Below are 27,224 nucleotides of genomic sequence, written 5' to 3' on the forward strand. Positions count from 1 at the left end.
CATGGGATACTGTAGATTGGCTGCGGGGAACGTTGTGCGGAAGGTATCTCTCAGTGGTGGATGGCTTGCGGCTTACTGTATCGTAGCCTCGTAGGATTCTAGTTACCGCGAATCCCGGCTAAATACTGCCCCTCTACCTACATCTCCAACTCGGAAAACTCTTAGTTAAATGAGTTTTGTTGAATTCTGTTCATATCGGATTTTCCAGTATATGTATTCCTTTGTACAGTACAATTAACAATTCGGTTGATGATTGCGCTGCCCAGTACACAAGGCGATGTGAAGGATTCGGAAAAGGTCGTTTCAAAAGTTTGTTAAAATAGACGTAACATCGCAGTGCCGCAACCACCCCTGAATACCCCGGATTCCTCCTTACTAAAAGACGGCAGACTGCAGATCGCGGGCACATGCGCATGAAACGTATATCGATTGGAGAGTGAAGAATAGACTTGGGCAGATTTAAGGCCTTTGGTTTGTTCTAAAATTAAAAATGCATGACTGCGATGTCCCGAAGAAGCAGGTAGGTAAAGGACGGCTGGAACTGAAGTATGATGGTTGTCGGAATTCGGATTCCAGAGGATAAATTTCGGTCTGATTCAGGGGAGTAAACTCCGTAACGTTGTCGTGGTTGAGGATAAGCGTGGATGTCTCAGCTGCTTTAGGCTTTGGAATGGCTCTAGACCCGCCCTGGAATCAAGCAGGGCTTCCGGTATCTCGAAGTAGGATAAAAACACTGAATATCAGAGGATCTTAGCCTATTGACACAGGAGAAGCTTTCTGGAAAAGCACCGGGTCTCAATCTTTATCAGAACGTTGTATATGCGTGCATATGTTCGCATAGCCAATTATCTGCAGATCATCATCCAAGACCTACAGGTCAGCCCCGCATACAAGTTCACTTCCCCCATCCCCCCGCCGCTGCTGATTTAAAGATCTCCTCGATTATCTGCGGTTCATTTTGAACCGAATGTCCTGCCCCAGATGGGCCTGGATCATTGAACTCAGCAACGATGCGCGTCTGGTTTTTCCCCACCTCGAGAATTATCCCGCCGGTGATCTTCCCTGCGCTACACTCGTCTTTCTCCACGAGATCAAGCATCGCATTTGCCACGTCTTCCGGTTCTACCCACTCGTCGCCTGCTGCCTCGTCGAACATTTTAAGCTTGTCAGGGGCCTGAAGGACCGACTTAGGTTAATCTGCTCAATCAAATTGTGTTAGAAAGGACTAGAATCCCTACCTCTGTCCAGATAGGGGTTTTGATCACCCCTGGCGCAACGGCAGTCACGCGGATTCCGAATCTTGATTCCAAGGGAGCCAGGCACCGGACGAATCCCGAGACTGCATGCTTGGAGGCCATGTATAGCGGAGTAGATGCCGAGGAGATCTGGCCGGCGATGCTCGAAACGTGCAAGATACTCCCCGGCTTTTTCTTGTCGAGGAAGTAGGATAGGGCAAGCTGGGTCGTCCGGATTGGATGTGTGACATTGATGTCGAACAATCTGTAGTGGTTACCATCCACCGGATCTTTTGACAGGGCGCTGCCTGGAGGATGCCAAAAATTCGACCACGTCTATATTGACTATCTCGTTACTTGCTATCCCGCTTCGAGAAGAGCAACAGGGGACTGACCGGCTCGTAAACACCAGCACCGGGTACCACGATATCAATATCTCCGAAGTGCGACAGGGCGGTTTGGAACATACGTTCCAATTGCTTCCATTCGGTGACATCGGTTTCCTGGAAGGCTGCTCGGCCTAGATCTGCATTTTTGGGAGCGGTATGTGCATCCACTAGGTCCTGGGCTTCCGGCCGGAGTTTTATGTCGGCGAAGAGAACGTTACATCCTCGTGAGAGGAGGGTGTTGGCAAAGGCCAGATTGATGCCTGTTGAAATACGTAAGTTTGTTCATTTGGAAGGCCCTGAAATGAGGGGTTGAAAATACCTGATCCTGCTCCTGTGACGATTGCCGTCTTGCCCCGCACCGAGAAGGCCATTTGCTGAAATCTTTTCTCTTCTATGTTTCACTGCTGGAAATTATTGCTATGAGTTTAGGAAAGCCTTGGTTAACACGATCCGACAGAACTTCCAGTTATATACCTTAGCTATGGAGTCGAGATCTGGGTGCCGAGTAGCAGATTGGTAAGCCTCAGCTGGTCGGTGTTATTACCCCGAGCGCGTAAAGAGCTCGGCAAAGTCCCCTTCCTTGAGAATCCTTCCAATGATCTCAAATTCTCGAGAGGAACCTTGTCTTTGGCCTTATCACGCCTTAAAGCAACTGACAAGGGAGGGGTTCATCGATGATCTGTGGCATTTTAACCATATACTGGCAGAATAGTCGCTTGAAGCTTTGAGGCCTTGCTGTAGCGAAGTATATACGCCATAAATGGTGTGTCAACGCTCAGTTTGGGGATAGAATGGGTTATATAGGTATAGGCTGATCCGCAAGCGGTCTTTATAGACGGCATTATTTCTCCTCCAGCGTCTGGTTCAATCAAACCCTCCTATCGAAAGATCGATGTCATGCGCGCCGGGATCATTGATTTCGCTTTGCTCCAGTGCAGGCTCTGCGAGAGCCTTCTGTAATATCGTCCTATCAACAATCCTCTCGTTCTGCATAAGACAAAACATCACTTGACTTGCCCACTCTCCAGTGTGCTAAGCGCCCGCCTCTTCTTCGGCCTAATCTAGCTCACTCGCATCTCAAGCAAAAAGAGGCTTAAATTTTCCCAGTACAACGGTACTATCGCAGATGGTCAAATATTTAACGCTGCGTTGCTACTCAGCAACGAGGTTGACTTCTGAATCAAATACAGAACTAAAAACTGCTGCGTCAGGACAGAATATTGGGGAATATCGGATGTTATTGGTGTATACAAAGGAGGGCATTGCGATTGACAACATCACCTCGGACCGTGCGCTGCTCCTCAAGCATCAATCCAATTAGACAATGAACGGTCCATATCCATTTGTTTGATATTGCAGAGGAAAATTGCGAAAACTTTGTCTGCGGCGTCTCGGAGTAAAGATGCGCTGGTAACCTCGAAATTGGACTGACTGCTGAAGAATGGGGGAAGTGGAGAAATGTGGAAGATCGCGTAATCAGGGCAGCACTCGCTGCATCTTCATGTTTGTTCTTTTGAAGACCCTGTGATGGACAACGCTCCTATAATTCGTTGATGACAAAGGTCAAATGGAAAATCGGAGATTTCTTTTGAAGCTTTTCCCCTATTTTAATTATGTTTTTTAGTGAGAGACGGCTTTTCAGGGACGGAGGACCCCTCCCCCGCCGCTTTACCGAAACGGGTGTTGCCCCGGCGGCGAAACTGCGGTACCTCGAGGTACGTCCGCCCAAGTAAACAACTTGCCCAACCGTCATCTCACTCTCTCAGCCACACCTCACCAACAAATCCACGACATCTTGATCATTGCTTGCTGCTTCCAGTTGAACGGGTGATTATTCCAGCACGAAATCACCAACTACTCGCATCGATCGGTATCCGCTACTTCGCTCAGGGGGGCAGTTGGCAGAGAGAGACGGCAACATAAAGGGGTGGGCTTTTAAGGACATAGCAGCCAGTCCGGGAGATCGGAAATAGTGAGGAACCGCATGAGAAGGCCTTTATCACGATGGCGTTCATAGAACAGCAGAGGTGGATTACGGTCCAGCAGAAGACATTCACGAAATGGTATGCTGTCAATTCAAGTGTGGAGTACGGGCGGTTTGACTGATCATTGGGCGTCTAGGATGAACACCAAGCTGGAACCAAGAGGCTTGGCAGTTGTAGACTTGGTGAAGGACCTTGGTGATGGGGTATGTTCGTTCTCGATTTCTGCTTCTTCTTGCTTGTAGGGTCCTGACAGAGTCTACCCAGGTCCTCCTTATCCATCTCCTCGAATGCCTCTCCTCCGAATCCCTCGGTCGTTATGCCGCCAAACCAAAACTGCGGGTACAACGATTCGAGAATGCGAATCTGTCTCTCGATTTCATCAAATCACGTGGAATACAAATGACCAACATTGGTGCGGAGGATGTAGTTGATGGCAATCGGAAGATTATCCTGGGTCTAATATGGACATTGATTCTACGATTCACGATCTCAGATATCAATCAAGAGGGCATGACTGCCAAGGAAGGTCTACTGCTTTGGTGTCAAAGAAAAACGGCGTGTTACGACGAGGTCGAGGTCAGAAACTTCACGGACAGTTGGAACGACGGACTTGCATTCTGTGCGCTACTCGATATTCACCGGCCTGACCTGATCGATTACGACACATTAGACAAGAATGATCATAAGGGAAACATGCAGCTGGCTTTCGAGATTGCCGACAAGGAGATCGGAATTCCTCCCCTTCTAGACGTGGAAGATGTCTGTGATGTTGCGAAGCCAGATGAGAGGAGTTTGATGACGTACATTGCATACTGGTTTCACGCCTTCTCGCAGATGGAGAAAGTGGAGAATGCCGGAAGGAGGGTAGAGAAATTTGTGAACAATATGCAGGGCGCTTGGGAGATGCAAAGTGCATATGAGAGGAGGATGAGGGCGTTGTTGAAAAATATTGAGGAGCAGAATTTGAAGTGGCAGGAGTCAAAATTCGAAGGCACGTATGTGGATGCGAAGAGACAGTCAGTCGAGTTCAGTGCATATAAGCGGGGGAAGAAAAGGGAGTGGGTTGCGGAGAAATCTGATCTTACTGCGCTGCTTGGAAACATCCGCACAAAGTTAAGCACTTACCGATTGAGAGCTTACGACCCACCGCCAGAGTTGAGACTTAGTGTCTTGGAGCAAGAGTGGGCGAATTTGATGAAGGCCGAAATGTCAAGAGGGCAACTCATCAACGAGACGATCAGAAAGTACGTATCCTGTACCTTGGATAAGACATTGCTAACCATTTGCAGCATCAAAATTGCCCTTCAAAAAACGTTCGCTGATAAAGCGAATGACTTCGCACTCGCACTTAATACAATGCAATTGGCCATATCGGGGCTGGAAGGCGATGTCGAGGATCAACTGACACATGTGCGGCGACTGAACGATAGCCTGGCCCCCATGAATCAATACCTGGAAAAGATCGCAGAGATGGACCGGAAATGTGAAGAAGCGAACATCGAAGAGAATGATTTCACTACCTACACCTACGACGAGCTATCCTACGAGCTTGGCCTGGTCAAGAATTCCGTTTCCAAGAAGCTAGCATTCCTCGATAACCAAGTCGTGGCCCGAAATATGACAAATCTAACCCCTATCCAACTTGAAGAATTCGAGTCTGTTTTCCGACATTTCGACCGCGACGCCACAAACAGCCTCCAAGAACTAGAATTCAGCGCCGCAATCGCCTCTCTCGGCCTGGTCTTCTCCGAAGATGAAATGCATGAATCCTTCCTAGAAACCTCGAACGGTAAAGACTACGTCACCTTTGAACAATTCATCCGCTTCATGGTCGACGTCACAGAGGACCAAAACACCGCTGAGCAAGTCTTCCAGAGTTTCCGCGAGGTTGCGGACGGGAAACCGTACGTAACGGAGATGGACCTAAGACATAGTCTAGTGCCGGATGATGTTATCGAGCGACTCCTGAAGGTTGTGCCGGAGCACAAAGGTCCGGACCTCCAGGAGGATCGAGGCATGAAGCAGTACGATTATATAAGTTTCATGGACAGCATGATCGGCGGTCCTGAAGAAGAAGCAGAGAGACAAGAGTCCCCCCTACAGGATCTCCCTAACGGCAGGATTCCCCAGAGGTCGAATGCTATTACAGCAAAAGTGAACGGCCACCGTTAAAGGACCGCACAGTAGGCAGCGGGACGGAAGGTTACGGTACAGCTCAATTTTCAACAGGTGAGGCAGCGTCAGGGTATGCGTTCATGTTGTTGGTGTTTGGTGCGGATTCAGCGATATACCATGGTGCGGTGACGGGTTTGGGGCTTTTTCTTTGTTTGATGAGCGATTGACTGTTGTATGTATATTGTGAATCGAGAGAGAGAAAAGGAGAGAGGGCATGAAAAGAGATGGATGGGTGATAAGCATTGGGAGGAGCACTTGCATTGATAGGCGTTAATAACAAAATAGAATATAAAATCAGAAAGCTGTCAGTACCTTATAGGTCCATGTGTGGATTTACAACGTAGATACAGATGGACTAATATCGGTGCCCGAGGCATACATGAATGCACTTCGGCCTGGTCACGCTTACGATGTGCAAAAAAAGATGACTTGTCCACCTTGATGTGGACAGATTATGATTTATTGTTAAACTGTTTGATTTTTAATAGGAGTTATCTCGAATTTCAAAAAGGTATACGCATGTACACGCTGGCATTATCTTCCTCACTCACTCACTCACTCACTCACCCATCCTCTCCTCATGACCATCACCATCCCCTCTCATCCACCCCCCAATCTATTCCCAGACTATCCATCCCCCCATTCTTCTTCTTCTCCTCCATCTCCTCACAGAACATATCCTCCTCTGCCCGCCCCCGCTCCACCAACAACCTCACTCCAATCCCTAACCGCACGACCTTCCTCCAGCTCTACGCACCACCATAAACACTCTCTGCTCTTGTCCAGCTGGCCCCCTAACTCGTAGGCGCGCGCCAGCGCAAACCACGCTTCGGGATAGTTCCAGCCGGTGCCGAGTTTGGAGAGGGTGGTGAGGAGGCCGTAGGCGCGGTCGCGGGCCGCGAGGCGGTCGAGAAGGGCCGTGGCGGAGCAGTCTTTGGCGGATGAAGAGGTGGTGGTGGTCATGATGGATGCTTGGGGTTTGATGGAGGGGGAGGTGGACATGCCGAGGGGTCCTTGCGAGAAGGCTAGGGGGGAGGTGCTGGGGGGGAAGGAGGGTTGGTTTGGCGATGGTGTGGAGGGGGTGGGGGTACTGATGGCTGATGCTGAGAGTGTGTTTGCAGGGCCAGGTAGGATAAGGGATGGACTGGATGGAGGCGGGAGGAGGTCTTCATTGTAGATATCCAGTAGGATATTTGATAGGCCGACGATGGCAGACGGATGGTCAGCGAAATGTGTCAATGCTGATTCATAGTCTCCTAAAGCAACGTAGGGCAAGGATTCAGCGGCTGCGAGGGCACCGCGCTGGAAGAATGTTAGCTACTGTCAGATATAGGATCGAAAGGGACACAAACCTCGGAGAACACATCACCCCATAGCTCGTTCACGCTCTTGCCGCCTCCCCACCCTGATTTGGATGTTGAGACAGTGCCCGTAGTATCACTGGAAATTTCCGCCTCTACGGTCTGAACCAGCTTCTGAGCTTCCGCGATCGCACCTCTTGCATCATCATACATTGATGCCCGACGGTAAAATCCAGATATTAACAGCCAGACTTTCACCAAGATGGATGTTCTGCGCAGTTTTTGTTGTCGTTTGGGGAATCTCGTCGCAGGACTTGTAGATGAAGTATAAGCTGTCACGTTTGGTAATCGGGTATCTTGAGCTTTTGCTGGATCGGAGCTAGCCGGTTTCAACGACTTCTCCTTGTGGGCCATTTGTTGTGATTTAGGAGGCAATGGTTGTTGCATTGCTTGTTGCGAGTTGTTGATAGTGGTATCATCAGAAATAGCGACTCCCACCTGACTAGCCCGTTGGTCGTTATCAATCCATTGACCTCGGTCTTGACTGTCGCTTGGAGGAGTATAGAACTCATCGCCATCGACAACGGCTGCAGGATTCGTGATAGTGCTGCGCCGTCCCGCACTTATGCTTCTAGTTCTGGTAGCCGCAGATGACTTTCTTCGGAGCCGTTTTTCAATCTTCGGCTGTTTTTCGAGTCGATTATGTTGCTTTGCCTCTCCGCCACTTTCATTCGTGACTTGGATAGTGGGCGCGGGTGGATTGGCTGTTGTTTGGATGGCCTGGGGTGTTGCATCACTTCCAGACTTTTCTTCTCTTATCGGCGCAGTGAGTGACTTCCGCACAGACCGATGCGAACGACCAAAGATGCTTCCTTTGATACTCTTAATAGTACCTGCAGAGCTTTTAGGGGGAGGACGCAAAGGAGCACTTGGAAGGGGTGCTGTGACAGCTTGTTGTGGATCTCCAAACAATCTAGTGTACAGGTTGAGAAGCTCATCGCTGGAATTGACAGCAACTTCTGGTCCTTCTAGAACCTCAACCAGAGTGAGTTGCGTAATCTTGACTTCAAGAATATTCTCCTTTTCAAAATCATCCATATCGTCAACGACACCCTGTTGTCTTGGAGGAGACTTCTCATTCAAATGGTCGCTTCGATAATCGAGATCCGACTCCCCCCAGAGATTCCTGGGATCCTGGAACTGTTCGAAGGCCCCTTCACATGACCTCGCTGCTGTCGAGAATTCTTGTCTGACACTAAGCAATAATGCCATGAGGTGCCACAGAGGTACTAAGGATCTCTCCTTTGCGAACCGGCCAGGGTGTGATCCCACGTCATTCATGCGGCCTCTAGACGATTGAGCAGATAAAAGACCGGACTTCACCACATCAATAGCAGCAGTTAATTCCCTTCGTTCGGCGAGAAGTGTTCCCAATGCAAACACCGTCTCAGCATCAGCTGTGCTTTCGTATTCTGGTAGCAGGGATTTCCGAAGACATTTCACCGCTCTCAGTTGAATATCCGATCTCAACGAAGCATCAGGAGTCAGCCGCGCCCATTGGGCGTGGCTAATCCCAATACACCTCCAAGCCAGAGCAAAGACCTCCGGAGCTATAGCCTCGCCAAGATCCGTAGTACCTCTAGTTTCAAGCGGTCGGCCATGCTCATCCTGCCTTGGGACAGAGTGGAATTTTTCCAGCCAATCTTCGACAAAGCGCGAGATATCTCTTGCTTTTTCCGCTCCCTGCCGTGAACCATATCGACATAATGCCTTGATACATTCCGAGGTTGTCCTGAGCACCGTCTCATCATTATCAAGGGCTGGCTCCCTCTCTCCGGTCCGTTCAATACGTGCCCTGCTTCTTTTGACGATTTCCATATAGGTATCGAATGCCTTGAACGCCAGGTCGAACTCTGCTATTGACAGATGGACCGTGAATAGGTGTCGCAGAATAGCGGTAGAATGGAATGTCTTCGTAGCTGCTCGATAAAGAATGTCCAAAACTCCTCTGCTAATAGATTCCGCTCCACCTTCTCCCAGATCTTGTTCTCTCCAGCTTCTTCCGCACAGTATGGCCCAGTTCCGCATCACAATATCAACGAAAGTCTCCACCTCTTCATTGACTTCATCAGCTTTTGGAAATCGTACCTCGCTAAGTAGCAAGCCCTCGTATTTTGCCTCGACCGACTTTAATTCGGCTCGTTGTTGGGGTCTAGTCAAAGTTGTAGCGTGTGAGATTGTGCGCTCTGGGGCCGGGAAAGGTAAGTCCTGCCTCAGGAGGTTGGAAAGCGTAATGTAATACTCCATCCACACTTGTCGTCGAGGAGCTTTAGAGTGTGGTGCATAACCACCAGTGACCGTAGAGCCCTGACTGTCCCAGAACTTCCCCCATGCCCGGAAAGCAGACAACGTCTCTATCTCCGATATAGAGGTAGTCTTCGACTTCGCTGCTTGACTAGAAATTATGCAGAATTCGGTCAAGAAAAGCTCTGCCCAGACTCGCAGCTCTTTCCCTGCATTCTGCGCTGAGGACACAGCCACCAAAATCGGAAGTCCAGATTCGAAGGTTTCCAACGCCTCAGCAACTGCTCCTATCTTTGCCATGGAGCTCCCCTTTATAAACAGAGCCTTTGCAGCACAGACCTTTGTCCATTCTGCCGATTCCTTGTTCGTCCCATCGAGTTGTGTAAATTCCTCCTCCAGTCTATTTGGCAGCTGGCCTGCTGCAACAGCCGGTTCGCCCAGGAGCCAGTGTATCCAGCCAAGACAGACTCGTGCCTGAAACTCATCCTCCACGTGAGTTTTCTCATCCTCAATAGCACTGCCTAATTGGGGGATATACTTCGAAAGGGTCGAGTATTGAGAAGAGGTCGCGGTCGAGGGTCGCGCGCTTGAAGGTCGAGAGAGCGCGGCCTGCGTGACGGCATGTTCGCATTCGGCGGTCAAGGTAAGGCCTATCTAAACATCAATAGCCATCCATTTTGCCACAGGTGTCGGTTATTCCACGGGAGCAGGCTGGTACGTACACGTCCGCCCAGGCGCATGCTTCCTGATCTTCCTGACAAGCTCTGGCACAGCAGCCCAGTTCCCTTCACAGCGCGCCCCATCCAACAACTGGATGTAATGGGCCGCCTTCGTCTGTTCGCGCTGCAGGAAGAACTGTTAGACTGTTCTCAAATCACAGCGATTCCACTTACGCTCATCTTTGGGACGGTTGGAATCTGGACTGGTTCCCTGGCCACAAAATTATCATGTTATCATAGGTTAGCAATTACATGCTTCCATGACGGGCGCTAGTATCCAGGGTTCGAAAGGGGAGATGCAGGGTGGTAATGCAATTGATATAGGAAGTGAAGGATTTCAGCCTTCCCGCGACCGCACTGCTGTCGATGGGGTTCGTGTCTTGGCGTGTTTAGTTATAGCTCTGTCCCTTGTAGCCAATCAGAACGTCAGTTTCACGCCCGAACCGACTTTCTGAAGGGTCTGCAAATCTATGTTTCGACGACGATTACTGGCAAAAGGTTTTCTCTCTTTAACCCAATTGCGAAATCCATCCTGTTCAGATCTATTTCGTAGACTGAACTATCAATCCCAGTCCTCTGCATTGATCACCCGACCCCATAATTGCTATTTCGACGGCTGTGGCTTCACCAATACCAAAAAAGAAGAACATAAAAAGCTCTCTAGAGCCACAGGAAAATTCCTAATGTCTCTTCCACCTGAACTCCGGGTGTTGTGCTTCCAGCTCTCCAATACCCCCACAGAGGATCTCCCACGCCTTACTCCTGTTCTCCTACAATATGTATCACGCTGTCAGGTCCCGTTGTCCACCCCTGCAGGAAGTGCTGCCGGTCCTGACGCATCTTCTTCCTCAGTGCTAGTGCACAAGCTCAAGACCCAATTATCCACATTACTCAAAGGCAAAACCCTTGAGGCGAGGTTCACTGCGGTGCTTTTAATCAAAGCTGTGGTCGAGACAGGAGGGTGGGAGATTTTGCAAGCTTCGGAGCTCAGGAGCCAGTGGATTCCAGGGCTATTGTCCATTCTTGTGGTTTGTTAAACGTTGGCCTTCAAGCTCAAAAGCTAATCTGTCCACAGAAACAAGATAGTGCTATCACAAAAGAATTGTGTATTCTGGCACTCACCAAGATCTATTGCATGACCCATCCATACCAGACCCTTGTGCGGGAGGTCACGACACCTACGCTGCCTACCTTTGTGACCTCTTGTCTGAACCTGATCTTGTCCAAGTCCTCGGGCAAAAATTTTGATGTGCCCTCATCTCTGATTGAGGCTATCTTCTGTTCTTTCTCAACCCTGTTGCCTCGACATACTACCATTTATCGGCCAGAGGTCTCTCGGATACGTCTCGCCACAAAGCCTTACCTGGCGCCCACGTTGTCGGACGGTTTCGTCCCATCGTCACTTAGAGAGAGCGCTCGTCGCCTTGTTGTACTGCTTCACCTCACCGCCCCCAAGAATGCTGGAGGTGAGGAATGGGGGAAGGCTGTGCGTAGTCTCGTAAAGGAGGTTCACGTGACAGCCGATCAAGTCTTTCGAGCTGTCGTCGAAGACTGGGAGTCTACTGCAGGGTATATCGGCGAGCCTGTCGATTTCAACCAAGAGTTAGCTGGAGGCTCTGATGCTGCAGATGGCTTACCTAGCTGGACGGGTATCCATGCTGGTGTCGAGCGACTTGTGGGACTGCTTGCTATCTTGGAGGGGTACATCAAGAGTGAGACATCGACTCCTGTCTCGATACCGCTGGGTGCTGTTATGGATATGGTCACCAGAATGCTGTCGATTGCTATCCCATCATCATCGGGATCCTCTGGGAGTGTCCGCTTACATCCTGCCGTTGACCGAGATGAGCGTGATGGTCTATGGAGTGGCATGCCGCAGATATATGTCGCTGCACTGCAACTCATCAACACTCTTGCTAACCGGCTACAAGAGGGCTTTCTCCCCTTAGCGCAAGGAGCTCTTAATCAGCTTACATGGGTTTTCCCCTCAGGCAGGCATGACCCATCATTCCGTCAACAAACCTACCGACTCAGCGCCAAAACCTTAATGTTCATCGGCAAAGGCCTGGACAGGAATCAGGCTGCCAAGCTAATTCCAATTGTTCGGTTCTGTTGCAGGGATTTGCAGGCCGATCCAGGGTCCGTCAGCTCTGGGTCACCATCCGGAACCATCCCCAGCGAGTTGAAGGTCACAAGTCACAATGGAGCTACTCCTTTGCAGAGCACGGTTGGTGTGGCTGTAGATCCCCGAATGGAGAATACGGAGCTCTTTGGTACTGCCAGTGAACTCTTGCCTTTGCTTATTTCCCATTTGCCTCAACAATATCTAGATATCTCACTGCGTGCTCTCATCGAGCGTACGGCTATTTTGACTCACAATAAAGATGCTATGCTGGCTGGCATCTTGAATCCATTCATAGGAAAGGATGGAACGGTGATGACGAGCATTCTGCCTCACATGACAAGAGAGTTTGGGGATGATGATGTGGTTGAGGTCCTGCTACGTCCACGCATGCCGCTTGTTCCTTCCCCCGTTGCAAAGATCTCAATGGAGGAAGGCGTTGTGGGGCTATCCGAGGATGAGGACATGGTCATGCAGCATCAGGATACTATTTCCGAACAAGAGGGGCCCCGTGGGGGTGCTGTTGGACCGGGGGAAATCAACCTTGATGGACGAGGCGATGATGCGTCAACAGAAAGCCATGGACTAGGAAACACGTTCTCGGCACGATCTCTGGCTCGGGATGCCAATGCCGACTCGTCTGTCAGCAGGACGAACTCACCAGCCCTTGGTACTGCGCTCGCTTCACCTCCCTCACTCTCACAGCCTCCTGCTGGACCAATTGGTTCAACTAGTCAAACCCATACCCAATCTCTTCAACGAGCGGAACATGTTGATACCAACATGGACGAGGACTCATCAGACTCGGATGACGGTAGTGTCCATCTCACAATGGAACTGGATACTGATACGGATGATGATGGCGCTGTTGAGGCGTAGGGCTGAAATAAGGTTTGGCCTTGCCAGTGGGTTCCATTTATCAGTGTACGGTAGCTTCTCGATAGCCTCAAAACCCCAGTCATATTCTAAATCCCGGTTTTTACAACCCTGGAGACGATGTCCTGAACCATCCTACTTCTTACGCTGGGCAGAGTGACTCTGTGATCTTGCGGCACCTTTTGGGTTCAGTCTCGGCCGGCTACTGTCCAGTGTTCATATTTAAACATACCATTCTCCCCCCGTTATTCCATTTTCTCCTTCCCCTCTTTTTTTCTTCATCAACCAACAGCCAACAGCTCATTCTCGATAAACCAAGACCACTCTGAACTCAATTCTAACTACTTTGACTTCAAACTTTATCCCCTCCTCGGTCTACTTATCAGAACTTCAATCCCACCCACCCCATTGCTCTTAGCATCCCGGTGTCGACGGATTACGAGCACATCCAACTACCAACAACCACGCTGCTTCACCAGCAGCACTTTACACCGTTTACAGTGCCAAGCATTGTAACGATATGTAAGTTAATACTCCACCCCAGCAACCATCACTACAATGCCCCTGTCCTTTGCTTTAAGAATTCAATTCCTTTTAATATATTTAATAACATCACTGTCAACAACACTGTCGTTGTGGATGCTATTCTTGTTGTCACTTCTTTGAATTATCTCTAGTGGAGCAAGGAAGTGCGCAACGGCGACGGATTCAACTGAGTCTCGCCGCTTAATATCCCTACTGTCCTTCTCATTCACTCTGCCTTGCATCTTATTCCTATAAATCATCACTGTCCTCTATAAATGCGGAGTCGTACACAAATTCTTAGCACAAAACTCAATATTTTAGTGAATATAAATTGACTCCGCAAGGTGCGCCGAGCATCACCCGAAATAAGCTTTTTCATGACCTTATGGCAGCCCGAGGAAGCAAGAATAGAGTTTTGGCTTCCAAAACGGTTGAAGTGTCGTTAGAAACACGTGATTGGAATTAGGGGTCCAAATCACGTTTTTCCTGTCTGTATCATGTGACCTTTGCTTTAGTGTTCACGGCCCCTGAAATTCGCGGGATCCTTAACTGCTCTCATCGTAGTGAGAGCGGCGATGTTGGCCCAGGGTCGCTGGCGTCGTGCTTTATATCACTGGCGCCAGGGACGAGAATGACCTGGTCAAGGTGACCTCGACGTCGCTGTCTATTCAACCTCGCCGTCGCTGTCTATTCAACCTCGCCGTCGCTGTCCAGTCAACCTCGTCGTCGCTGTCATTCAACCTCGTCGTCGCTGTATATTCAACCTCGTCGTCGATGTCCATTCAACCTCGCCGTCGTTGTCTATTCCACCTCGTCGGCGCTGTCTATTCGACCTCTTTTATCTCAAGCTTTCAATACCATTAACAAACTTACTGCACTTGCCTAGAACCACTTGCCTGGAACTTGACGATGCATTTCATTCTTCTTTGCCATCTTCCCTACCCATCCCAACCTCGAGATTGTCGAGCTTGTCATTTCCTGTCTCCATTGACCTCCCCCTCAGGCGGTTTAACCTGCTCATACCATTTTATTGGAATGCATAGTGTGCAATCCGATAATGTCACTCCGCTTGCGAAAGTAGCCTCGCATCACGAACGATCCCTATTTCATTCTTCCCTGACGGGTCACCACATCCTCTTAACCCAATTGAATTAAATTACTATTTCCTGTCCCTTTTTCGCTTCTGGAAATCCGCAATTACCCTTTTTTTGATCGTCGTCGCCTTTCTTCACGGTGGTTTGGATAAATTTACACTTGCTAACATGTTGAATAGTGACTATGGAAAGCATGGAATTAGCCAGTGTGCAGTACTGGACGGACTTGCCCGGCATGCTGCCGGAAGTAAGAATTCTTACTGTCCCTCAGATCGCGGCCATTGTCCAGGAAAGGACGGAAAGGATGAACAGGCGTAACCAACGGGATACGAGGGGCCTGTGCACGATAACTCCGGAGGCGGTCATTGCTCTTATTGCAGAGCAAGGATGGAGTTTCCAGAATCCGAATCCGTGGGGTTTCCAGGGAGTCACTGCCCCGGAAGTCTTCCTCGATATTCTTGCGAGGATTTATATAAAGGGCGCCGCGAAGATAAAGGACAAGTTCATGCCTACCCAGGCAAAAATCAGCAAATATACGGAACAGATCGAAAATCCCACCACGACGAGTAGGTCCGCGAACTGGAGACACTATATCAAGAGGAACCTCGAATACTTTCTGGCACCTACACAACATCCTATCTCGGCGAGAATGGTGTATGGATTGTACAAGTTTCTGAGTGAGGGCGAGAAGGCTCAATGTAAGAAAGCAGCTGCCGAGGGATTGCAGGTGCAGGGTATCTTGACCTGGGAGGACCAAGATCGGATGACGCCCTATGAGAAGATCATCTGGGGCCATTCTCCGATGTCCTCATTTGAGGAAGCATACAACATCGTCCTTTGGTGCCACCTCAAACTTGAAAATGGACAGGAGCCTGTCCACTTAGGTCGGGATACGACCTATTTCAGAGTCACGGGTCAATCATCGACGATTACCAAAGACCTCGTCGCGCAATTCATCCAGAACTGCCCTGGATGCGAACGACGAGTCGACAGATCCGGAGCAGCCCGTGCCCTCGGGTTGCAGACGGAGGCGCTGAGGGCATCAAATAAAGATGCCGATGGTGAGAGTCCGAAGCGCGGGAGGAAGCGCAAACAGAATGAGGATTTGCCAAGCTCCAGGACAAAAAGGGCTCGCAAGTCTCCGACTGTCCCTGTTGTCCAACATAATGAGTTGGACAACATGAACCTGTACCGGGCGGATGGGTCTCCGCTCCCACAAATGCAGGTTCCTACACCCCCCCAGAGTTTTGCTGACTCTTGGGACATCAACAATGGCCAGCAAATTGGCAATGGCCACCAATTTGGCAATGGCCACCAATTTGGCAATGGCCACCAATTTGGCAACGACCCACTATTTGACAACGGCCAGCAATCCAGCAATGGTCCGGGATCAGATGATGACCTTGAATACGATGCTGGCCTAAGCTGCACTGACGACCCTGAGGTTCTTGACGTGGATGACGGCGAACGATTCGCTGCCGACCCGGAGATTAACAGCGGGACAGAATTCAATAACGACCTGGAATTCGACGTGGGCCAACAATTCGATGTTGGCCAGGAATCCAACTTTGACCTGGGAAGCGACTTTAGCCAGGAACCCGGCATCGTCTATGAAGGCGATGTCAACCAACAACCAGATGTCCCGGATGAATTATATGCTATCCGGCAATACCTCGACAGTCAGCAAGATAGCAATGGCCAGCATCTTAGCAATGACTATACCTTCGAACCCGTCGCCAATCAAGGCGGCTTCGGAGAATCCCTTCCTGGTCTCTACGGAGCACCACAGGACGCCGCATTCAATCTTCATATGGATGACGGTTATTTAGAAGGTGCTGCAACCTTGGACACGCCACCTTCCCTCACGGCAGACAGTCAAAGTCCTGCCAGCTATGATTATTCTTTCAGTCCACGGGAGCCTCAAGAGGTTATCCCGGCTGATGAAGAGATCGACCCAAAATTGTTTGAGCATCACAACTGGGATGACTTCGGCTTGAATGGTCCAGACTCAGAAGGCTGGAACAATGGGCTGATGTAGAGAATAACATCGCCCCGTCCAGCAACGGACCACCTGGTGTTACGGCTCAGGAAGCTTGGAAAACTGGTATATGCGGAGGAAACAAGAATCGTCAATTGAATGGACGAGGTGAACATGAACACCAACCACTACATCAGAGAAGAGGTATATGCGGAGGAAACAAAAAGAGCGCCAACGCAACGCATGGCGACTCTCGAGGTGAACATGGACACCAACCACATCAACAAAACGGTATATGCGGAGGACACAAAAAAGCGCTGATGCAACAACGCATGGCGAGGTGAACAATGGATACCACTACATCAGAGAAATGGTATATGCGGAGGACACAAAAAAAGGCACTGATGCAACGCTGGCGAGGTGAGCATGTACACCAACCACCACATCAGGAAAGAGGTATATGCGGAGGACACAAAAAAGCGCTGATGCAATACAACGTATGGCGAGGTGAACAGGGACACCACTACATCAGAGAAACGGTATATGCGGAGGACACAAGAGCGCCACATGGCGAGGTGAACACGGACACCAACCACCACATCAGAAGAGGTATATGCGGAGGAAACAAAAAAGCGCCGATGCAACAACGCATGGCGAGGTGAACAATGGACACCACTACATCAGAAAATTGGTATATGCGGAGGACACAAGAGCGCCACATGGCGAGGTGAACACGGACACCAACCACCACATCAGAAGAGGTATATGCGGAGGAACCAAGAAACATCAGTGGAATCCGAATGGACGAGGAAACAAAAAGCGTCAGTAGAATCCGAACAGACGAGGTGAACACGGACACTAACCACCACATCAGAGAAACGGTATATGCGAAGGAAACAAAAAGCGTCAACTGAATAGACGAGATTAACAGTAGACACCTACTACCACATCAAATGATCAGAGAAGAGGCATACACAGAGGAAACAAAAATCGTCAGTAGAATCCGAACAGACGAGGTAGACACGTACACTAACCACCACATCACAGAAACGGTATATGCGGAGGACACACAAAATCGCTTCATGGCGAGGTGAACATGCACACCAATTCATCAATCACTACAAAACAAAACACCCCCAACCCGTCACCAAAAACGGAGTTATCAAACAGACTATACCTACCAATCGTCATCGATGAAACAAAACAACATAAAAAAAAATCAATCATGAATTGTTCTCTACAATTCACCAAGAAAAAAAGACACCAGGCAATGAATGAGCCTAGGAAACAGAACCACAAATAATATCAGGATTCGAGAAATTGTGAAGTTGGAAGAAGAGGATGGATGGAAGGATGGATGGAGTTTTTGGAGTTTAGATGGAGGATGGAAGATACCCACCCAACCTGCCCGCTCACTTGAGCCTGGGCTTTGGAGTTTGGAGTTTTGGAATTTGGAGTTTGGATTAACAAAAAGATACCCCCCAACTCTCGAAGAAGAAGTAGAGCTGGTCCTGAATTGATAGGAAATTGAATTGAGATTCAGTATAACAAAAAACAAACAAACAAACGTAGGCTTTTGGAAATGAAGTGAAGTGAAGTGTAGTGATGAGTGATCTGATGTGTAAGATGCTTGTAGTGAGGAGAGGCGCCACCCGGGAAAAAAAAAGGGGGGGGGGTATTGCTGAACACGCCCATCCCCCTCATCAAAAACCAACGCAACAACAGCTCCCCCTTTTTCACATACCTCCAACACTTAATAGTCCATCAATTACTTATTCATAAATCCCATTATCCTATCAATAAGGTACCTGAAATCATGATATATATGTATATGCACGACCGATTAGTTAAGTTAGCGCGAACATATTTTCAATCTTTTGATTTCCCCCGGCAACACACAACACAACACAGCAGAGCAGAGCATCCTATCCTAAAGCCTCAATCCCATATTCACATGGACCGCCTTAGTCTGCGTGTAACCCGCCAATCCCGCCTCGCCCAGCTCCCGACCGATACCGCTCTGCTTCACGCCACCGAAGGGAATGCGGTAGTCGGAGTCGTTGCTGCTGTTGATCCAGACCATGCCGGCCTCGATGCGCTTGGCGACGCGGTGGGCGCGCGTGATATCCTGGGTGAAGACGGCGCTGCCGAGACCGTACGTCGTGTCGTTGGCCATGTTGAGGGCGTCCTCTTCCGTCTTGAAGCTCGCGATCACGACGAAGGGCCCGAAGATCTCTTCGCGGTAGATGCGCATGCTGGGCTTGACGTTCGTGAAGACGGTCGGCTTGACGAAGAATCCTTTGTTGGTGGTGGGGCCTTGGGTGAAGGCTTCGCCGCCGGAGACGAGTGTCGCGCCTTCTTCCTTGCCGGATTTGACGTATGCCAGGATACGCTCGTGTTGGGCTTTGGTTACTTGAGGCCCTTGGAAGGTGGTTTCGGCGAAGGGGTCACCGACGACGGAGACATCCTGGATTTGCTTCTTGAAGGCTTCTAGGAAGCGGTCGTAGATCGTTTCTTGGACGAGGATACGAGAGGTGGCGGTACAGATTTGACCTTGGTTGGACATGATGCCTGGGACGGATCAGTAAATGAAGAGAAGTTGCGAATCACTACATATAGGAAAGGTCATGACTTACCAACATGGGCCCATTTCACAGCCTGTTCCAAATCTGCATCATCAAATACCAACAGAGGACTCTTTCCACCAGTCTCTAACGTAATGTTTTTCATGTTAATAGCCGCCATCTTCATGATCTCTTTTCCGGTAGTGGTGCTACCCGTGAACGCAACTTTATCAATATCCATATGCGTCGCGATAGCAGCGCCAGCTACTCTTCCATACCCGTTCAGGATGTTAACCACACCAGGTGGGAAGCCAGCCTCCTTAATCAGGTTTGCCAGGTATAAGATACTCAGCGGCGTCTGCTCCGCAGCCTTGATGACAACGGTATTCCCGCATGACAGCGCAGGGCCTAACTTCCACGCCGCCATCGCCAGGGGATAATTCCACGGGATGATCTGGCCACACACGCCAATGGGCTCTTTGATCGTGTATGCAAACTTGTTCGCTCCGGTATCGATGACCTGGCCGTGGATCTTGTCCGCATACCCACCATAGTACTTGAAAACCGCCTGCACCTCCTGGACATCACCGATCGAGTCGCCGTAGGGCTTCCCATTGTCCCACGTCTCGATCGTGGCCAGTGTGTCTGTGTGCTGGCCGATCAGGTCGCTGAGCTTGATCATCAGGTTTCCGCGGTCGGTGGGGGACATGTCCCGCCATGAGGGGTGCTTGAAGGCTTTGCGCGCGGCGACTACGGCGGTATCGACATCGTCCGCGCTGGCGGCGTAGACGGATATGATTTCGGTTTCATCGCTGGCGAAATGTTAGATCTAGATGAATTGGCGGGGGGATCATGGGCCATACGTGGGGTTAATGGAGGTGACCTTTTTGCCGTCGCTGCTCTTCACCCATTCGTTGTTGATGAAAAGACCCGTTGGTTGAGTGTATTTCCTGCCATTGGGAGCCGTCAGGTCGACATGAAGGTCTGCCATCTTGATTGACGAGCTGAAAGACCTGCTAGATATTGCACTGTTGGTTGTCAAGGGGACGCTCTGGGTTGGTAACTGCGGGGATGTCTTGATCAATCGAGGGAGAGCTTGGTGATGAAGTGATCTGCGGAGCAGCGATGACAATGGCAGAAGACGTTTGAACATTGAAACAAAAAAGAAGAGAAAGAGAAGAGAAAAAGGAGGGGGAGAAGAGAGCTTTTATCGAGTAATCCCAGTGGGTTCCAGAAGGCGGAGGAAGACAAAGCAAAGCGGGGGGCTGACATGCATGGGAAGAATAATCTCTGTGCAGCTCTGCAATTGTATTGATAATTCCTGATAACGAAGTTCAGGGTAGACTTACCTATCGCGGTTTAGGGGGAAGCCGGAGCTGGGGGATTTGAGTTGAGACTTGATGGGGAATGGGCGTCTGGATGATGGTTCTCTGCGGGGGATCCGGGAGTGAGTTGATTATTATTAAATTTGTCGTTAAAACCGATTCTGATCTGTTGATTAATTATCGTTAAAACCGATATCGACCTGATGATGAATTGACTATCGCCGATTTTGTTGCATATGACCCCGCGGAGCTTACAGTCGTCATGAAATGGGGGATAAGGCAGCAAGGCAGCAAGGCACTACATTAGGTAAGCCAACTGTCAAGTTCAACCCCTCGTTTCACGTGACCCACCCCTCCTGCGGCCATCTGGAAGACCGCCCTTAAATCAACGATGTAGAACATCCCGCTGTCATTCTCTCAAGTCTCCTCTCGCAAACGCACAACAGAATCGTTCCAACTTCACACTGTACGGGAAAAGACTTGCTGTAATTCTCACTTTTTCCAGACGTCTAACCGATATCGAATTCCCCGCCCAATTGCCCGCCGAGTATCACCAAAACACCCATTCCACCAGCTAAAATATACAAATCTTATACAATCTGTCCCCTTTTTATGTACCCGTTTCTCCATTTTCTCCACTGCCCCCTCGAGCCTTGATGCCCAAGGGGGTCCTTCTGATCCCTGGCGCCCAAGGAAAACAGCAATTTGTCTTCGTACAACCTTCATATAGCAATCCCTCCACTCCCACCATTACCAACCAAAGCAGATGGCCACCTCGCCAGAACACCATTGCTGCCTTCCTTCCGCGGCACAGAAGGGCGCGGGAAACCGCTGACCAGATCCAACAGTGCAACAACTCCGGGCTAAACGCTAGCAAAATCAAAAAGACGCAGAAAGGGGTGGCGTATTAGGTATGATAACTCGCCACCAAGGGTATTAATGACGGTATTAATGACTCGCTCATACGCGGTCGGTATCGAAATTCCCGCTCCAGATCCAGATCCGCGATGAAATGGCAGAGGAACAAATAGAGAGGACGGTTGCCCAAATGTAGCTCTTGTTCGCTCAGTGATCGATGAGATTATATGAGGATTCGAAAACGTAGATAAAAACACAAAAATAAACGTTGGGATGCTCGCTCGTTGTACAAGGCAATTTGCTGGTGTTAGGTACAAGTAGGAAAGTTTTGGTTATATTGATATTAGTGCGCTGTCTCCATCGTCGGTACGAACTGTCGGAGTGTCATTATTTGGAAATTGTTCCTGGGACTGGAGCGTAGTAGAAGATCATCGGCGACTACCTTCACCCGGCCATCCTTTCGCGTACGGCCCCCGCGAAAAAGGGTCAAACGGTGGTGGTGGAGGGCCAGCGCTCGACGTAGGGGTATTCGCACCAGTTGTTGGCGGAGGTGCTGCGGTATTTTCGATCCGCAGCGGGGGGAGGCTCGTGGGACCCTGCCCCGGAAAGCCCGGTTGAACAGGAGGCAGGGTCGAAGCTGGAGGAAGTGTGTATGTAATATTGGTGAATTCGCCACTCGCGCCCGTTCTTCTTCTCCTCGGAGCTCTCTCTGGTGGAGCCGATTCCTGCGGTTGGAAGCTTAATGGTTGTGGAGGACCGTGAGCCTGCGAGGGAAGTGGTTGACCATGAAATGAACCTGCTCTCATGGATTGAGGGCTTGGTGGCCCTTGCATAGCCATATGTCTCGTTTCCGGGGTGCGGTAGAGTACATCTCTCATACGATCTCGCTCACCGCGGTAGAAATCCCTCTCCTGCTCAACCTCTCGAACTCGCCGTTCCAGTTCTCGGTTCTGCTGCTGCATCTTCTCGATCGTCGTGTTGGCCTCCTTCTCCTTTTCCTTTCGTCGTTGACGGAATCTCGCCGATGCCCCTGCATTGCGCGCGCGCTTCTCGTCAGCTAACCGCGACGCTTGGTGCACGTCCACAGGCACATGATAACTGCCTTCGGACGTGGTTATGGTTAGAACTTGGATGGGATCGGAGCCAGGCGTCTGCCGACTACTGCTGGCACTGGCACTGCCACCTGTGCTACCCGTCGACACACTGGGAGGAGCACGGGAGTACGGACCTTCTGTGGCCGAAGCTGATGGCGCTTGGTATTGTAACCCGCCTCCTGCCTGCTGCGCTGTCTGAGCACCAAACGAAGATCCCGGGTAATACGACGTGCTGGTTGGAGGTGGTGGTCCGCCTTGGTAGTGAAAGGAGCTCATTGAGGGTTGACTGGAAGGCGTGTTGGCGGAGGTCGAAATGATGGGACTGGCGCTTTGGGAGAGCGGAGCTCGTTCTGCTGCTTGCATCGTAGGCATGCTTCTGGTTCTTCGATCAAGGGTCTGCGTTGGCTCTGGGAGCCCGAACTGTGGTTGGGATCGCTCTGGTGGCGTTGGCATCGGCGCTCTTCCCGATGATGCAGCTTGGCCTGATTCGCCGGTGTAAGTTCGACCTCTGTGAGTAAGGAAAGGCGACCGCTGAGTATCGATAGTTCCTGGAGGCTGAGCCGCTCTCCCCATCCTGGTAGCGAGTGATCTTGGAGTCAAGATACGGCGGGGAGCCGGGGTCCCACGATTCTGGGGAGATGTCGCATGATGACCTTCTTGAGTCGGCGGTGTACCAGATAGGGTTTCATGACCCTGAAACGTATGTGGCGTACCTGCTATTGGGCTCGCACCGAAGTGCGATGCTGGCCCAACTGCTGAGAGGGGGGATTCTGCATTGACAACACTGACACGCCGACTTGATGAGGGAGTGCTTTCTGGCTCCGTCGGGTTAAGTATCGAATAAACTCCAAAATCCCTAGATGGTCCTGATCTCCACTCCTCGCCTAGTGATGTCCGAGTAGATCGTGGAGATGGGAATATTTGCGAATACCCTCGGTCCTCAGACTGGTCCGCCTGCTGTCTTCCTACCTGTCGCCCACCTTGCTGTGGTTCATCTCGAAGCTGAACGGGTGGAAGAGCTATCTTTTGACCATCTGGAGGTGAGCGAGATGCAGGACGAGACGCAGGAGGCCGCTGCGACATCGAGTCCTGATCCCCTAACCCTTGATGGTCCCGAGGACCGGGACATTGACGTTTTCCAGCCCCTTCCCAACTCTGCTGCTGATAGCTCTGAAGCTTGGTTACAAACTCAGCAAGGCGTCTTTCAAGGGATTCTGGCGACTGGATTCCGGAAAGGCGTGATGTTAACGCCTCTCCTTGGGCGAAAGAATCGAGACTCGGAGTCTCGCGCAACGGGCGACTAAGGATGCCTTGTACAGCCAGATCGAATGAGTGTTGCGGGCTTGCCAATGAGGCTTCCCAGCTCCCAACAAGGTATCGGCGGTTATGAAAACTATTACGAGCGTCTTTTGGCTCGAATGGTCACTCTTAGATGCAAAGCATTGCTTCTTGCGCCGCAGCGGACAATATTGCGAAGTATTTGTAGTCTTCTTCTGTACGATGAGTTGTTTGCTTGACAGGGATACCTCGGTGATATTGGGCGAATGCGAACTCGAGGAAACTGGCGGCAGATATCCAGTCGGTAGGCTTTCGAGCAGGTGATCACTATAGGACAAAGTCAGTGGATGTTAGTTGGACGCACATGCGGGAGTAGAACCAGTAGTGGAAGTAGTTCAAGAGAGGTCGCCCAACGTACCCGTGAGGTGGGGGATAGCTCGATATAGACGGGCCAGTCAAGAGCTTAAAGGGAAGCTGGGCCTCGCAAGTGGCCGAGAATCCTGATGGACCTGAGGACTGGTAAAGATGCAGGCGTCACTACCAGCCAAAGATGGCAAAAGGACCGCACATAAAGGTCTGGCTTTTGATGGCTGTCGTCGTATGTTGTATGAACGAATACTGAGCTTCACGCAGCTTTTTGTGTTTACTTTTTTTGTTAAATCAGCCAGCAAGCATTGTTTTTAGGTCGGGGGGACGCCCCAAGCTTTTGGGGGATGAATCGACCCAGCCGGCCCAGTCCCCACGCGCCGTTGCCCACAGACCAGACGCTCTCTGCTCTTCACCGTTCCAGCGCCCTGCTCCGTAAAGATCAGACCGTGGCGCGTTCAGGGTCGGAAGAAGCTGGGGTGCTTGGAGGCTGCAGTAGCGGAAGGAGCCAACTTTCCAAGGTACCGGGGCCAACGATGAGTTAGACGGCGAGTAGACGGTTAGCAGTACGAGGGAATTGACTCTGTACGGGCAAGATCAGAAGATGATGCTTGACATCGCGAGGCTAGAGAAGAGCTTGGCTGGCTTGAGCTTTTCCCAAGAAACTCCGTGCTGGATGGATGGAGGCATACCCGATGGAGACAGGTCGCGCGGCGCGGGGCTAGGATATGAGGGTCGCGCGGAAGGCGGGAGACCATGCGCAGACTGAACCCCTGCCTATCACGTTATACTGAGTCCAGTGTTAAGTTTGGGGACCAGGGGGGCACCAGTCCTGAGGGCCATGATGGGCCATGATTCAGGTAGAGTGAGACCTGATGGGACCCTGATGGAACGGTAGGGGAGACTAGGAAGGGCGTCTGGTCGACCCCGGAAACCTGGTAGGTTGGTGATCTCCGTATAATAGGATCGGCGCGCTCACGACCGTTGTTGGCTCAAGTCCACGGGTCGGGAGCCTACTGCTGAGGGCCGACCCAACCTGTTTGCAGGATAGTTCTGGTGAATCATGAACTACACGGTGCGGTAAGCCTTGAATCCCTTGACAGCGTTGTACGGAAGCACTGGACAGTGGAGACTCAGCGGTCGAGGCAGGCCCGGTCACCAATGAACCGTAACCTACGGAGAAGGCTCTTCACTTCTCTCAGGCTCTGGTGCCTCCATTCATCGTGACGCACAATGGGATCAGACGTGGGAGCTGCAGCCAGATAGAGAGAATATGATTGATTAGAACCCATATCGCGGTGCAGTAGTATATCCGCGCCTACTGCAGTCTGCAGCGAAGAGGCCGGATGGATGGAGGGTTGAATCACGTTGTGGCTCAGCTATTTTTTCTCCGTCGGTAGCCTTTCCGTTCTGCTGACCACACTACTGACCAGACTCCAGAGACGACGCAGCAACGCAACGCAACGCTACGCAACGGCTGCCAGCAACGGCTGCCCTGGCGGCGGGCGATGTACGGGGTACTTAGTACCTTTTACTATTCCTCCTTGGCGTAGTAGTGTGCAGTAGAGGCCGACAAGTCATGCTGCATAGGGCACTTATGCAGCACCTATTCGAGCAAAAATATATGAAAATCCCTATGTTTCTTGGGTGACGCTTTGTTTTCTTCCCCTGTTTCTGTTTCTTTTCGTGAGATGCCGTTTTCCTTACTCTTCTCTCCTATCTTTTTTCTTTCTTTTTTCCCCTTCTCATTCCTTCTTTTCAATCTGTATGTCACCCTCCCCCATCTCACATGGGATCTGGAATCTGGAATCTTGGTTCCAGCAATGTAATCCCTGCTACTCATGGCGGTTCGTTCTGGCCAACCGCCCTTGTGAAACCACGACCATGATTCCCCTGGCCCGCAAGATTGATACGGACGATCGGGCACATTTCATTATTTAGACGTCCTCGGTCCTCCGTCAATAATATGAACCTTCGCAGCGGCAGGGGTTGCACTCATCGGAAATCCCTTGATCCTTGGAGCCCACGAGCATGATCCCAGATTCCCAGGTCGACCTCGTACCCACCCACCCCCGGAGAGGGTCCATGATTCCGACATCATTTTGCATTCCTGTGTAACGATGGAGGTGAAGCTCCCTTGTTAGTAATTCAACCACCGAATATCCAGCCTTGGCCATCGGCATTATGGCGTTTCCCAGACCCGCTGTTGGGAGTAACTGGAAAGGGCTTGCCAATGGTTGCTGTTGCAAATGTAACCCAATTTCATCATCAAAAGAGGCATACATGCCTGTATAATCATCCGGGCTCCAGCTAGTCCTCCTTTCCTTGACTATTATTTGACGATCTTGCTTGAGAGACAACCTCAACCGACCCATGTCGACATCTGCATCTGGCCGTGTTGGTTTACGAACTGCGTAAGCCATTCCAGCGGACCGGTGAGGCGGCAGCAAGATGAGATGCAGTAGCTCGGCCTGTGCACTGATACATATATATCAACCCAGGATCCTGGCCAGGCTCTGCGGCCGCCCCGAGTAGTCGTTAGTTGGCAACTTGCACACTTGGTAGTTCCAGAAAGTCGGCGCGGTGTACTAGCTAGATGCAAGGAAGCGCTTCTGGCAACTTTTACGAGATGCTCAAGTTCGATCCACGGTGTGCACAGTGACTTGGTCGCATGATCATTCTTACCTTCACGATGCTCATAGGAATGGAATCATCATATAAAATTTCGCTATTCTTCCTTTTGCAGAGAATGTGGAGGACCTTGCGCCTTGTTCATATGGTTGGTTGGATGAAACGCTCGTGCGCCGCATGCCGTGCCGCTGAACACTATCATTGGGAGGGGTTTTCGACCACCATCATTCGCTCTCCTGTGCGCGTCGCTGCGCATGTGTGATGCACATAGGGGAGTTGTGTGATGTGCATAGCGGCCTAACAGTATCTGTACATGATGTTGGAAGATCATATCATTGCTCGCTCTTACCTCGTAGGTAGATCTGGCCTGGAAAGGGTGCGACTGCCGGGTTGAACTCCCCTCAC

The 27,224-nt window shown here is 50.6% G+C and overlaps 9 protein-coding genes across 9 annotated transcripts; 5 read left to right on the forward strand and 4 right to left on the reverse strand.

Annotated features, from left to right (window-relative positions):
- Positions 1 to 505: 505 nt before the first annotated feature.
- On the reverse strand, positions 506 to 2,214 carry M430DRAFT_121666 (hypothetical protein). Its single transcript, XM_024861811.1, has 4 exons — positions 1,944 to 2,214; positions 1,631 to 1,884; positions 1,239 to 1,571; positions 506 to 1,174 (listed from the first exon to the last, which is right to left on the reverse strand). Exons 1-4 carry the CDS (start codon positions 1,993 to 1,995, stop codon positions 896 to 898), a joined length of 918 nt encoding a protein of 305 aa, XP_024721151.1. The 5' UTR covers positions 1,996 to 2,214; the 3' UTR covers positions 506 to 895.
- A 1,175-nt stretch (positions 2,215 to 3,389) lies between these two features.
- On the forward strand, positions 3,390 to 6,093 carry M430DRAFT_140393 (hypothetical protein). The gene is made up of 4 exons (XM_024862662.1): positions 3,390 to 3,687; positions 3,746 to 3,812; positions 3,874 to 4,853; positions 4,899 to 6,093. The coding sequence occupies exons 1-4, from the start codon at positions 3,629 to 3,631 to the stop codon at positions 5,779 to 5,781; spliced, it is 1,989 nt and encodes a 662-aa protein (XP_024721152.1). The 5' UTR covers positions 3,390 to 3,628; the 3' UTR covers positions 5,782 to 6,093.
- Positions 6,094 to 6,302: 209 nt separating this feature from the next.
- M430DRAFT_121673 (hypothetical protein) lies at positions 6,303 to 10,425 on the reverse strand. The gene is made up of 4 exons (XM_024861812.1): positions 10,283 to 10,425; positions 10,112 to 10,232; positions 7,137 to 10,039; positions 6,303 to 7,086 (listed from the first exon to the last, which is right to left on the reverse strand). The coding sequence occupies exons 1-4, from the start codon at positions 10,286 to 10,288 to the stop codon at positions 6,451 to 6,453; spliced, it is 3,666 nt and encodes a 1,221-aa protein (XP_024721153.1). The 5' UTR covers positions 10,289 to 10,425; the 3' UTR covers positions 6,303 to 6,450.
- A 366-nt stretch (positions 10,426 to 10,791) lies between these two features.
- M430DRAFT_28197 (hypothetical protein) lies at positions 10,792 to 13,109 on the forward strand (the record flags this gene model as incomplete). The annotated part of the gene is made up of 2 exons (XM_024865770.1): positions 10,792 to 11,136; positions 11,184 to 13,109. The coding sequence occupies 2 exons, from the start codon at positions 10,792 to 10,794 to the stop codon at positions 13,107 to 13,109; spliced, it is 2,271 nt and encodes a 756-aa protein (XP_024721154.1).
- Positions 13,110 to 14,909: 1,800 nt separating this feature from the next.
- M430DRAFT_28198 (hypothetical protein) lies at positions 14,910 to 16,763 on the forward strand (the record flags this gene model as incomplete). The annotated part of the gene is made up of 1 exon (XM_024865771.1): positions 14,910 to 16,763. The coding sequence occupies one exon, from the start codon at positions 14,910 to 14,912 to the stop codon at positions 16,761 to 16,763; it is 1,854 nt and encodes a 617-aa protein (XP_024721155.1).
- Positions 16,764 to 17,050: 287 nt separating this feature from the next.
- Positions 17,051 to 17,684, forward strand: M430DRAFT_42438 (hypothetical protein; the record flags this gene model as incomplete). Its single annotated transcript, XM_024867556.1, has 3 exons — positions 17,051 to 17,123; positions 17,219 to 17,524; positions 17,578 to 17,684. 3 exons carry the CDS (start codon positions 17,051 to 17,053, stop codon positions 17,619 to 17,621), a joined length of 423 nt encoding a protein of 140 aa, XP_024721156.1. The 3' UTR covers positions 17,622 to 17,684.
- A 200-nt stretch (positions 17,685 to 17,884) lies between these two features.
- M430DRAFT_244078 (hypothetical protein) lies at positions 17,885 to 18,246 on the forward strand. Its single transcript, XM_024865054.1, has one exon. The coding sequence runs from the start codon at positions 17,978 to 17,980 to the stop codon at positions 18,221 to 18,223; it is 246 nt and encodes an 81-aa protein (XP_024721157.1). The 5' UTR covers positions 17,885 to 17,977; the 3' UTR covers positions 18,224 to 18,246.
- A 387-nt stretch (positions 18,247 to 18,633) lies between these two features.
- M430DRAFT_102031 (hypothetical protein) lies at positions 18,634 to 20,258 on the reverse strand (the record flags this gene model as incomplete). Its single annotated transcript, XM_024860759.1, has 3 exons — positions 18,634 to 19,274; positions 19,340 to 20,079; positions 20,131 to 20,258. The coding sequence occupies 3 exons, from the start codon at positions 20,256 to 20,258 to the stop codon at positions 18,634 to 18,636; spliced, it is 1,509 nt and encodes a 502-aa protein (XP_024721158.1).
- A 1,620-nt stretch (positions 20,259 to 21,878) lies between these two features.
- Positions 21,879 to 26,611, reverse strand: M430DRAFT_19401 (hypothetical protein; the record flags this gene model as incomplete). The annotated part of the gene is made up of 3 exons (XM_024864067.1): positions 21,879 to 23,950; positions 24,010 to 24,149; positions 26,184 to 26,611. The coding sequence occupies 3 exons, from the start codon at positions 26,609 to 26,611 to the stop codon at positions 21,879 to 21,881; spliced, it is 2,640 nt and encodes an 879-aa protein (XP_024721159.1).
- Positions 26,612 to 27,224: the final 613 nt, after the last annotated feature.

This window comes from Amorphotheca resinae, assembly GCF_003019875.1.
Source record: "Amorphotheca resinae ATCC 22711 unplaced genomic scaffold M430scaffold_6, whole genome shotgun sequence".
NCBI lineage: Eukaryota > Fungi > Ascomycota > Leotiomycetes > Helotiales > Amorphothecaceae > Amorphotheca > Amorphotheca resinae.

Excerpts from the sequence above, each read along its gene's own strand:
- M430DRAFT_121666 (XM_024861811.1), bottom strand. The coding sequence starts at position 1,995 with ATGGCCTTCTCGGTGCGGGGCAAGACGGCAATCGTCACAGGAGCAGGA. Across the intron at positions 1,885-1,943 it reads CGTCACAGGAGCAGGATCAG|GCATCAATCTGGCCTTTGCC; the intron begins GTATTTTCAACC and ends GTATTTCAACAG. Across the intron at positions 1,175-1,238 it reads AAACCCCTATCTGGACAGAG|GCCCCTGACAAGCTTAAAAT; the intron begins GTAGGGATTCTA and ends TCGGTCCTTCAG.
- M430DRAFT_140393 (XM_024862662.1), top strand. The coding sequence starts at position 3,629 with ATGGCGTTCATAGAACAGCAGAGGTGGATTACGGTCCAGCAGAAGACA. Across the intron at positions 3,688-3,745 it reads CAGAAGACATTCACGAAATG|GATGAACACCAAGCTGGAAC; the intron begins GTATGCTGTCAA and ends TTGGGCGTCTAG. Across the intron at positions 3,813-3,873 it reads TGAAGGACCTTGGTGATGGG|GTCCTCCTTATCCATCTCCT; the intron begins GTATGTTCGTTC and ends GAGTCTACCCAG.
- M430DRAFT_121673 (XM_024861812.1), bottom strand. Across the intron at positions 10,040-10,111 it reads GCATGCGCCTGGGCGGACGT|GCCTTACCTTGACCGCCGAA; the intron begins GTACGTACCAGC and ends ATGTTTAGATAG. Across the intron at positions 7,087-7,136 it reads GGGGTGATGTGTTCTCCGAG|CGCGGTGCCCTCGCAGCCGC; the intron begins GTTTGTGTCCCT and ends ACATTCTTCCAG.
- M430DRAFT_244078 (XM_024865054.1), top strand. The coding sequence starts at position 17,978 with ATGAGCCTAGGAAACAGAACCACAAATAATATCAGGATTCGAGAAATT.